This window comes from Lactuca virosa, chromosome 8 (genome assembly GCF_052849685.1).
Source record: "Lactuca virosa cultivar CGN04683 chromosome 8, Lactuca_virosa_CGN04683_v6, whole genome shotgun sequence".
Classification (NCBI taxonomy): Eukaryota; Viridiplantae; Streptophyta; class Magnoliopsida; order Asterales; family Asteraceae; genus Lactuca; species Lactuca virosa.
The window spans coordinates 43581539-43594515 of NC_136433.1; the positions used below are offsets into that span (position 1 = coordinate 43581539).

The following is a 12977-nucleotide window of genomic DNA, read 5'->3' on the forward strand; positions in this document are numbered from 1 at the left end:
AACATGTTATCGGAGTTTGGTAGTTACTTATGCTTTGAGTTTTCATAGTCATATAAAGAAAATGTGGTCCATCAAATTTTAATTTGTCAATTTACATTTCTTTTCTTGTGTAAACACTTTTCCTAATCCCTTTTCACAATTACATCATATCTATATTACCATATTCTTTTAGAATTAACAGAAAAAACATAATTAGTTTAATTATAAAAAATAGATATATCAAATAAAACTTTATATTTCAGTATATACGATTAAGAAATACATATAATTTAACATTGAGAATTCATGTAGAAATATATTATTCATAAAATCATTTGAAAAAAATAAATAAAAAATAAAAATATTCCCAGCAGACATCTTTTTAATTTTTATTTAATTTCCCTCTCGAATCTTCACCCCCTTCTTTTAATCCTCTCCTTCTCCTTCACAACAGAAGCAACTGCACCTCCATCACTCTGTACGACACTTCAATTCCTCATTTACTTCAATCTTCTCAATTCTAATTTCTTCTCTCTCCAAAATAGAGAGAGAAAGTATTTGCGTGAATCACCATCGCCGATGAAGATAATGCCGCGAAATTTGGCGGTTTTTATCACCGTCGGTGCTTTCCTCATCGCCATTACCGGCGCCGAAGATCCATACAGATTCTTCGAATGGAATGTCACATATGGCGATATCTATCCACTCGGTGTTCGTCAACAGGTCGGTATATATCCAATCACTCAATAACTTTACTCCAATCAACATTTTTTACGTTTGATTTCTCAGTTTTGTGTTTAATTCGTGATCTTTTTTACATTGACGATGATGATCTGAAACCATTACGCTGTATATCCCCTTAATTTCGTGTTTAATTTCTGTGATCTGAAACTGTGTAAAGTGGATGAAAAGCGGTTAATGATTATGTGTGTGTTTGAATTGCAGGGCATTTTGATTAATGGAAAGTTTCCTGGGCCTGATATTTACTCAGTTACAAATGACAATCTCATCATCAATGTCTTCAACAGCTTAGACGAACCTTTTCTTATCTCATGGTAATTCATCGTTTTTCATTTCACAAAAGAAAAGTTTTGTGTTTGAGCATGAACTTATGCAACAAAATTCTTGTTTTTCCTGAAGATTGATATTTTTTTCTGTTTATACGATTGATCCATGATCATGAATGTCAAATGGATTAAACTTAATTACATACTTAAAGTTGTTTAAATCACAATTCTGAATCGAATTATCATGATGTTTATTCTAAAGGTTTTTCTTACTAAAGTTTCTTTTGATAATTGATATCCCATTTGTTAGTAGTCTAAAATTTCTAAATATTGGTAAAAGCTGGCTGACATAAATTTAGATCTGTTTTCTGGTTTTAAATTATTAAAAACGAAGAAAAGATCAAAAGAATGTTATGAAGTGAATAGTTGCTCTAACCGAGGAAGATAACCTTAAATTTTTATCAGCCAATTAGCACGAGATCTGAGATTTTACAGATTCTTTTTAAGGATTTGGTCGAATAGTTGCCTTTTTTTGGAATGTCCTAAAAATAATATAATGATATATTATTTTCTTTTAGGAGATCAAGAAAAACATTTTAAAAAACCTACAATTTCACACTAGATGAGGTCATCATTTCATTGCATATACCCTCATTTGTAAACACATAAAATTGATATTTTAAATTTAGATCAATTGTAGCAAATAAGTTTTTCCCTTTTATTGAGTTATTTCAACTTAAGTTCTATACACTTCAAGTAAATAAAGAATTTTGAAATTTGTATAAACAAATCAATGTGAATTAGTAAAAAATATTGACCGTATTGCAATAAATTCAAGTGTACTGATTGTACAAAAAACGGTAACCATACCATCTGCATTTACCACACTGAACCCGTTGCAAAGCCTATTATATAGAGTAAATTGCAGATAACTGATAATATAATGTTGTACCAGGTTTTGAACATTGGACCTTATGTATTGTATTAATTGTATATCGTTACGTAGGAATGGAATACAACAAAGAAGGAATTCATTTGAAGATGGGGTGTTAGGAACAACATGTCCAATCCCTCCTGGTAAAAACTTCACATACATTCTTCAGGTGAAAGATCAAATCGGAAGCTTTTACTATTTCCCTTCTCTAGCGTTCCACAAAGCTGCTGGTGGGTTTGGAGGTATCAGGATTCTTAGTCGTCCAAGAATTCCTGTACCATTCGATGAACCTGCTGACGATTTTACCGTTCTTATTGGAGACTGGTACAAGTCTAACCACACCGTAAGTATCATTGCCTTACTTTTTTCTTCCCACCTTCATATCTCCCTCTTCTTTGAAATGAATTGATTAAAACAAAATAATAATAATAATAATAATGTTATGGTCTCACACCATGACTTACGACTTGTTACACGGGTATAATATTTTGTACTAAAATTCAAATTATACAAAATCCATTAACTATTAGTAAGTATCTCATTAATAATTTCACATACAATGGTCCATGAGATTATGACGTTTTATGTTTCATTCATATTGCATTATATATTTATGTACTTTCATATTAATAATATAATAATAATAACCCCAGTAGGTTTGGTGACAATCGGATATTTTAACATACTTATAAATATGTTGAATTCCTTTTCTTTTTGAGTACTTATGTGTTTATGAGGTTGAAAAATTATAATGATTTTTTTTAATTTAAATGTTGTCTTTCTAATTTGGCGCCAAATGATAAAAAAGTGTTATTAAGCATGATAGATCTTGCATTAATTGCGGAGAGAATGTTGCATCTTTTGTTTACTTTGGAGGCAAGGAATTTGGGTCCTTAACATGAGTACTACTTTAAGTGGGTCACTTGTTAACCTTTCTTTGCCCTTTGTAACCTTTATATACGTGGCAATAGAGATGAACAAAATTGGGGATGGGATTCTAAGATTATGTTTGGGATTCTAAAACATACTTGTAAACTAATTTATTTTGAGTTATTTAGATTGTTACGTTTGATACAATAAAAAAATAGAATATAAGATAGTTTTTTTTTTAAAAAAAATTTATTTTTATTTTTTATTTTTTTAAAATATACTTCGATTAACTTTTGAACAAGTTTATGGCGTTTATTTAATATATAAACTTAATTAATTAAAAGAAATCATCTCAAGATCATTTAATTGTTTATAGTCAATCCATTAGAATTTTTTTTTATTTATTAAAAGACTATCCATTATAATATTTTGTGTATGATACCAAACTGTTTCTTAATCATAATTGGGTTTTGGTACTGTTTCAAAATGGGCCATGCATACATGAATAAATTTCAAAAATATACACGTTTTTTATATTGAATAGTAAGAACAAAAAAATATACTTTTTGCGAGTTTTTAATTTTTTATGAAAAAAGCTCGAAAAAAATCTTTTGTTTGGGAGTAAGCTTTTACTTTTAATGAAAAATTTCAAATTCAAAAGTTATTCCAAGCAGTTTTGAAAGTTTTTAATTTTTGGTTTTATATAATTTTATAATTTTAAAAGCTAAAAATTATTTTTGTCAAATACTTCTGTATAAACAAAAACTACAGTTTCTATTCTTATCAGTAGCTACCAGCTACCAGCTTCCAGTTAACATCTACAACTTAGTTTTACAAAACATGCCTATTAATATTATTCACAGAGTTTTTGAAAATTATATATCTATTAAATATAACATTTTTTAATAAATTATTAAATGCACAAGGTGACCATTATATATATATATTTGTTTTATAAGATTAAATATTTCTTTTATATGTCAATTTATGTCATCTATATTTATCAACACATCGTCCTTTTATCAATTGGTGGATTAACTATCAACTAGTTTTTTAGTTGGTCTATCAAACATAACTATATATATATATATATATATATATATATATATATATATATATATATATATATTAGACCAGTTAAAAAGTTAGTTGCTAGTTAATCCAGTAGTTGATAAAATGATATATATTGTTTTGTAAGTTGTTAAAGAACAAATATGTAAATGTCATTAGAAACGTAGTAGTGGAACATAGCGTACTTCTAGCTTTAGGTGAGGGATATTTGAATGTGAAGATTAAGAAATAAAAAAGGTAAGATGGTAGTAATCACACCATTTGAACAAACCACCATGTTAATCTATTCACAAGTTTATGTAAAGATATCAATCGCGGAACATCAACAATATTTTGGACAATACACTCTTAACCTTTGACATGTTGTGTGAAATTATGCAAATCAACCAATAAGTTTATGTCACAAGGTGAATGTAGAGATTATTCTAGTTATGTTACAACTTTTATATATATTCTTTTTGAAAGTTGATTATTTTTGTAATAATAGCAATCAAGAGTTAAATTTAACAATAAAAAGCTAATAAAATTTTCGGCTTACATTGACTTTTTTTTTCTATTGTTTTTGGAGAAAAGGAGTGTAGAAATATGTCATTGAATGAGATTCTTGGTGTACTAGTTGAAAAGTCGGTTGTTAGCTGAAAGGTCAACTGTTAGCTGATAAAAAATGATGTGTGGTAAAAACTAATTAATAAGTTAGTTGAAAGATATATAACATAGAATGTCATTGAGAAAAATATAATGTTTATAATTAAAGGTATATTTGGAAAATTTAGAAAAACTTATGAAAAACTAGTACAAGTAGTTTTTTAAAATGCTAACTTTTAAGCTACTTTTTGGTTTTGTCGAACATAACACCTTTAAAAGCTCAAAAATTAAGCTAGGTGTTGTACGTCAAACACATATATCAACCCGTTAGTAAAAGGAGTGGATGCCAAGTTATGTGAAAAGCGATGAATGTAGATCTCAAACAAAACAAGAAACTAAATTTAAAATGTGCAAAATTTAGAAACAAAATCACATTAAGTTAGGAGTTGTTTAAACAGGATGTGAACTTTTAGTAGGTTGGAGTCATAGATGACACTTGAAAAAAAATGGAGACGGTCGTATGAAATAAAAAGAGAAAAAAAAGGTTTGTTGAAAAAAGTTAGCGTATTTGTGGAACACACTCATATTATTTTTATCAAGATACAAATTTTCTTTTAAAAATTACAAGAATGCTGAGCAATTAAGATGTAAAATTAAAAGACTATCGAATACTGTGAATCTAAAAAAAAAAAAAAAAATCAGTCTTTTAATTGAAATTTTAAAAAGCTATCAAAAAATTTTAATATAATAAATTTGTAATATATCAATGTCTTGTTTTTTTCGGAACAAGACAATGAAAGGATGTTTGTAGATACGTCTAATTGAGTTTGTTATCATACAACATCTGTAACTATGTATCATCTAATTAAAAAACGATATACTAATTTGGTAACTCATATATAAAAAATTATTCAAGAGAAATAACATATATGTCTTAGACCATACACAAATGGCGTTGTAATAAGTACAAGTGTCGAAAGCACATCCAACTAACATTCAGCCCAAAATAGTACCATCTTTTCGTGACAAATGTGTTGAAAAAGTACATAGGTTTCAATTCAAGTCATGTTCCTGTAATTTGATTGGATACTTTATTGTTGTTTTTTATTAGTTTTATTATTAATATATAAAATATTATTCAATAGAAAGGAAATGTTAAGTTTTTTATTTTTATTCCAACGCATTTCATCTTTTAATTATTTTATTGTTGTGGTATTATAGAGTTAATAACTTAATATTATTCAAAAAGGAATATGATTTATTAAGGTAATTAACTTTTCGGTTTGTTCACATCTAGGCAACTATCTTTTTTTTTGTATACATCTAGGTAACGAACTTGTTGGAAGTGTTCACATATGACCATTATGACGTGCTGTAGCAGGTTACATCCTAGATGTGAACACTTTTAACAAGTTCGTTACCTAAATGTGTAAAAAAAATAGTTACCCAAATATGAACAAAACAAAAAGTAAGAGTAAATTACACAAATGGTCCCTATGGTTTAGGAGATTTGTGTTTTTGATCTCTAACTTATTTCTTTAACTCGGATGGTCTCTACTGTTTATTTTTGTTGCGCGTTTGGTCTCTGTCTTACCTAAAAATAGTATTGTGCCATTATTAATTTATTTTTTAATTAATTTTCTTATTTATGTATTTATTTTTTATATATTTAAAAAAATTAATAGACCCCACATATATGTATCTCTTCACCGTAAACCTGAAACCGCATTTGAGAAATTTAATTTTGGTCTCATCAGCCACCATACAATCTCTCATCCTCCTCAACTTCTATTTATTTTCCATCTTTAGTGACATCGACGTCTTCACCATCCTTTTTTTCTGTCCTTCAAATATGGCGAACCAACACCATAACCCACTGTCTCTTCATCTTTAGTGGGTTGTGGTGTTGATTCGACGGAGTTGAAGGACCGAAAAAAGAAGGGATGGTGAAGACGTCGATATCACTAAAGATGAAAAATAAATAGAAGTTAAGGAGGATGAGAGATGAGATGGTGAGGAGATACAGGTATGTGGTGTCTATTTTTTGTTAATATGTAAAGAATAAATACATAAATAAGAAAATTAATTTAAAAAAATAAACTAACAAGGGAACTATAGTCTTTTTAGGTAAGACATGGACCAAACACGCAACAAAAATAAACAGTAGAGACCATCCGAGTTAAAAAAGATAAGTTAGGGACCAAAAACACAAATTTCCCCAAACCATAGGGACCATTCGTGTAATTTACTCTTACTTTTCGTTTTGTTCATATTTGAGTAACTATTTTTTTTGTACACATCTAGGTAACGAACTTGTTAAAAGTGTTCACATCTAGGATGTAATCTGCTACAGCAGGTCATAATGGTCATATATGAACACCTCCAACAAGTTTGTTATCTAAATGTGTACAAAAAAAAGATAGTTACCTACATGTGAACAAACCGAAAAGTTAATTACCTTAATAAGTCATATTCCGTATTCAAAAACCTATCCATTTCACAATTTGAGTCGGGAGAAAGATTATTTTGATGAAAAAATTACAACCTAATAAAGAAATGAAAGTAAAATTTCTAAGTTTAAAAAATTTAAAGCCATTGCTTTGAATAGTACTTGGTAATATATTTTGTAAATATTTTAAATATCATGTGGTATTTTTTGTTTAAATATCTACGTTTACATAAAAATATAACAAACATGTAGGTATTTTGTTAGCCCTCTTCACATGCCTTGTTTTCTCATGATTCACATCATATATGTTAAAAATCTATGAACATGTTCACATGGTTTGTTTGATAATTAAAAAAAAGAATCTATATTTCTTTCACTGCAACCCCATTTGATTGTTTAGGACCTTTTGGTCATATTCTACCAACCTACCAAATGTCTAAATTCCAAAAATATGGAGAAAATCAGTTTTGCTGATATTTTTTAATAACTAATAGTTGGTAAAAAAAAAAGTTTTTGAATTAAATCCTTACAACGACTAACAAACGTATTATTGTTTTAGGCATTGAAAGCAATTCTAGACCGAGGACATAAACTACGAAATCCCGATGGAATTCTTATCAATGGACGTGGGCCAAATGTTACATCCTTTACGGTCCAAAAAGGTAAAACTATAGAATACCCTAAATATGGATGAATCATTTTCAAATTGATTACATGATGTTTACACTTTTTTGTTTGGTAAACAGGAAAAACTTATAGGTTAAGAATATCGAATGTGGGACTACAGAATTCCCTTAATTTCCGCATTCAAAACCACAGGATGAAACTTGTGGAGGTTGAAGGAACACACACAGTTCAACAAATGTATTCGTCTCTTGATATTCATTGTGGGCAATCTTACTCGGTGTTGATTACAGCCGATCAATCCGATCGAGACTACTATATTGTCGTCTCCTCTAGATTCACCAACCCAATCCTTGCCACTACTGGAGTTCTTCATTATAGCAACTCCGCTAGCAAAGTCTCTGGCCCAATTCCCGGTGGACCAACCATCCAAGTGGACTGGTCCCTCAACCAGGCTCGCTCAATCAGGTTTGCTACTCCATTATATTTTTTCTTATATCATATACTAAAATATGATGTTGTGATTACTAATTATTACTTATATAATAATGTCATTAACACAACCTTATTTAACCATGAAAATCTTAATTAAAATGTCTCGCAAGATTACATGAGGATCTTTAACTTAATTGAATATTGGGAAACGAACAAACAAATTGAAACTATTTGCAAGTATTTTACATTTTCTCATTTCTTGTTGTGTGTCATTTTGTGAAATACATGTTAAGCTAAGTTTTATGCTCGTGAACTCAATATTTTCTATCTATAAAAAAGGTTATGTTTCTATCGTAAAACATACGTTTAGAAACATGATAACAATGTTGAACATATACCGTAACATATATCATGCAAAATAACACGTTTTCTACATACAAAATTGTTGGGAGTCGAAAAGTCCAACACTCAATTTGGTTTACTTTGTTTGTATGTTGAATAATCTTCATTCCTTAAGGATTTGTTGTTGTTTTTCCAAATGACAAAATTATTATTAAAAACACCAGCAAAAAGCTAGTAAAAATAACTAGTTGATTATGCTTTCATGGCAACATCCCATGAAAGAAACATGGATTTTCATCACATCCATTCTTTTAGGAGTAATTTAGAAGTAAATTAAATTTGTCCATCAAAAATAACGATTAAAAATATATAGAGTAAATTGCAAATTCAGTCCATATAGTTTTCTGATTCCTTTTGATTTTTCATTTAAATAAATTAGTAAAAAAATCAAAAGTTTAAAAAATGATAAAAAAAAAATGCAAGAAATTTTTTAAAAGATAAGATAGTCATTTCAAATTTGACGATGACCAAATTCATAATTTTAAATCAATATCCAAACAAATTAGCAAACTATAAACAAACTATAAAAGACCAAATTTGTAATTTATTCAGATATTTATCTTGTAAATGAAACCTAAATATGTCATATGTCATCTTTATAAACATAATGATATTACATGTCATTTTCTTAGTAATTTTTATTTTTCTATTTCACTTAATATAAAGCTTATATTTTAATAAGTTTATATTTTTAAATTTCCAATTAAGGAATAATAAATCGTAATAAAATCTGAAAGTTAATTTGAATTCAAAATTTAACAGTAAATTAGGTTACTAGGTTAAAACCCGTGGAAACCATGGGTTATCAAAGAAAACCACTATTGATATTTTAAAATGGTAATAAAAAATCAAAGATTTATAAAAATTATTAAATTACAAAGATAAAAGTTTTGTCTATAAGTTTATAATAATTAGATAAAATTAATATATACATTGTTATAAATATTCGTTCTGCGGTCTGTATGTATACACATTTGATTAAATTATGATTTTATACAATGCAATATAATTTTTAATAAAGTGAAAAAAAACACAATAAATCATGGAAATGATATTGTTATACGATAAATTAAAAATAACAATAATGTAATAAAATAAAGTTTTAATCTTTTTTTGGAAAAGTTCCATATAAAAGAAGCTGGAAAATACTTTTCTAGAAAATTTCACTATTAAGACGTTTTAACAAATTTTCATATTCTATTTTCTGTTACAACTTTTAAGTTAAGCATAAAATAGCAATTTACTTTAAAAGTACATTGCTATAAACTTTAATGAATGGTTCATGTACCTGTCAAACAATTATAGTTTTGTAGATGGTCGGGTTTTTATGACATAAAAACATGGAATAAATGTGTTTATACCATTATACATATGAAATTTTAACCTTTTTTTTTTTTTACAAAAGTTACATATAAAAGAATATGGAAAATCTTTTCTAAATTTTTTAGAAAATTTCACTCCTAAGAGGTTTTAACAACTTTAAGTTGAGCAATAACATCTCACTTTTATTTTTTAATAATATCATACTTTTCTTTTCTAAAGTAGGACGCTATAATTTCAATACATAAAATTATAAATCTAGGGCCCACCCGTTGTTACTGCTCTTTGAACATTGAACTGAGATTGGGATGGAGTTAGGGGGGGGGGGGGGGGGTTGTGATGTGGTCTTTAATTTTTGTGCACCTTCTAGTAGAATAACAATAACAAGGCCTAGACACCGGCATAAAATGCAAAAATTGAAGATGTTCAGATCTTGGATAGTTGGAAACATTTTACTCACCCTGACAATGAAATCCATCGGATCCAAAGTTGTCGACACACTTCAAGCTCCTGCAACTTCATCGGGTAACTCTTTAGGAAAACAAAATCCATCATTTATGTTTGTATTAAATAAAAAAAATACCATTATTCATAATGATGACTTTCAAAAAAGAACTTGCGAAACCTAAAATTACACGATATTACAAAATATGGTTGACATTCGTTTGGTATGGTTAAAAAGGAACTTTGTAGATTGTATTGAAAAAACTAAAATTGATCGTAAGTTATACTAATTTCGCAAATGTAGTCAAAATCTATTGCCATTGTCAACAAAGTAATTTTGGAAAAATCTTCCGTTCTCGTTCATGTCTTTCATAATAAAAAATTTATAGCAGTCAACAACCACCATAAAAATTACAAATTACATAAATAATCCATAGTTAATTTTTGTATAAGTAACAGATCTTTAAGCTACAAAACCAAAAAAATGAAGATCTACTCTTCCATAAGAAAAATATAAGTAGAACTTTGACTTTTGAGGTCAAATACTAACTTTTAACTCCAAGATCGATATACATTCTCAATATTTTTAATTGAAGGAATATTGTAACTATGTTAAAAGCGTGCCAACATATCTAATGCATGATATTCATGTAGTGATTGTAACATTTTTAATTTAAAATTCTGATTGAAAAAAAATAGATTTGACCTTGAATAAGTTGAATTGATATTTATAAGCAAGAAACAACACTTTAATGAAATGAAAAAAAACACCTGCACATATAGTAGCTTCTTCTCGTGACGTTACGAATACAACAAAACCCAAGACCTTTGTATCATCTGAACCTAGATTTAATTAAAAATAGGTAAACCAGGTTAAATAATATGAAAGGCTAAATACAAGAAATAACAATACAGTCACATTTAATCATTTGTTATAGCATCCTACTTTCATTTATTAATAGGGAAAAATAAAAAATAAAAACATTATATTTTGGCAATAGTCATATGTCATCTTTATAAACATAATGATATTACATGTCATTTTCTTAGTAATTTTTATTTTTCTATTTCACTTGATATAAAGCTTATATTTTAATAAGTTTATATTTTTAAATTTCCAATTAAGGAATAATAAATCGTAATAAAATCTGAAAGTTAATTTGAATTCAGTATTTAACAGTAAATTAGGTTATTCTGCCAACCTTATAGTATCTTTGATTTATAACCTACTAAAGTATATATATGATTACATATTTTTCTTTCTTTTTTCTTTTTTCTTTTTTCTTTTTTTCATTTAACATATAACCGAAGTAGCTCATCCCAGGACCAATCTTACAGCAAGCGGCCCAAGGCCCAACCCACAAGGTTCATACCATTACGGCATGATCAACACCACCAGAACCATCATCATCCAGAGCTCCGCCGCACAAGTCAACAAAAAACAAAGATATGGACTCAACAGTGTCTCATTCAAACCCACCGATACTCCATTAAAACTCGCCGATTATTTCAACATCGGTGGAGTTTTCAGAGTCGGAAGTATTTCCGATAAGCCCACCGGAGGTGGGTTGTATCTTGACACCGCTGTTATGGGGGCTGATTACAGAACTTTCGTTGAAATCGTCTTCCAAAACCCTGAAGATATCGTAATGAGTTATCACCTTGATGGCTACCAATTCTTCGTTGTGGGGTAAGTAATTAATTAAGAACAAAAAATAAAGAATTTATAATATGTTTTGGTTTCTACTTTCTATTATAATATATAATCAAATATTTTTATTAATTTGTTGTGACAGAATGGATGGAGGAGTATGGAGTAAAGGAAGTAGGAACGTTTACAATCTTCGAGATGGCGTTGCACGTAGCACCATTCAGGTCTCCTTTTAGTAAATTACATTTTGGTCCCTCATTATAGCTCCTTTTTCGTAATTTTGGTTAACAAAATGTTTTTTCTTTCAATTTTGGTCATTAATTGATTTTTCTTTAACCCGTGTTTCATATATTTAGGTATACCCAAAATCATGGTCTGCAATTTACGTACCACTTGATAACGTGGGCATGTGGAATTTGAGGACAGAGTTTTGGGCAAGACAATATCTTGGTCAACAGTTTTATTTACGTGTTTACACAAATTCAGGATCAATTAGAGACGAATTCCCAATCCCAAAAAATGCTCGTCTTTGTGGAAAGGCAAGTGGTCGTCACACACGACCGCTATAATTTTTCCATAAATATCCAGAAGGTTTGACCTCTAAGCTAAAGTAAATTAGGAGGTTGAGTTTAGATATAATTTTCACATAACATATGGTGAATTTAAAAAGTACTAAGAAGTATTTGGATTGCGTATTTATAGCTGTAATGTTACATAAGCTATAAATTGGAATGACCTTATCTCAAGGTCACCTTTATTGTTGTATTTTTTGTTCACACTTAAGTGGAAATATTGTTTTGTTTGGTGTTTATTGAAAAAGAAATCATCTATTCTGTTATTGTAATAAAGAAATGGTTAGAAGTTGGTGATAGATTTCCTATTTGTGCATTTGAATTTAGCGAAGATTTTACTACATGCATATTGTTCACTACTAAACGTAAATTTAATGTGCATTAGACATAATCAACAAGAAAAGATGGAACAAAATAGCTTCTATTAATGCTTTTGTAATTGTGTATCTACATAAATAGAGAAGATAAATTCTATATAAGAAAATGTCAAAAGTGATATATAGGTTCAAATCTCACTTTAGACATAGTTGGATATAAAGAGTAGATTTTACGAAGACAAAACTGTACAAATGGTCCATGTGGTTAGCTGAAAATTGTCACGTTGGTCCAAAAAGGTTTGGACTAGCACCAGAGG

The 12977-nt window shown here is 28.6% G+C and overlaps 1 protein-coding gene across 1 annotated transcript; it reads left to right on the forward strand.

Annotated features, from left to right (window-relative positions):
* The first annotated feature begins 416 nt into the window (after positions 1 to 416).
* On the forward strand, positions 417 to 12642 carry LOC145129558 (L-ascorbate oxidase homolog). The gene is made up of 8 exons (XM_079064305.1): positions 417 to 702; positions 925 to 1034; positions 1993 to 2263; positions 7455 to 7557; positions 7642 to 7987; positions 11445 to 11810; positions 11917 to 11995; positions 12128 to 12642. Exons 1-8 carry the CDS (start codon positions 559 to 561, stop codon positions 12338 to 12340), a joined length of 1632 nt encoding a protein of 543 aa, XP_078920431.1. The 5' UTR covers positions 417 to 558; the 3' UTR covers positions 12341 to 12642.
* Positions 12643 to 12977: the final 335 nt, after the last annotated feature.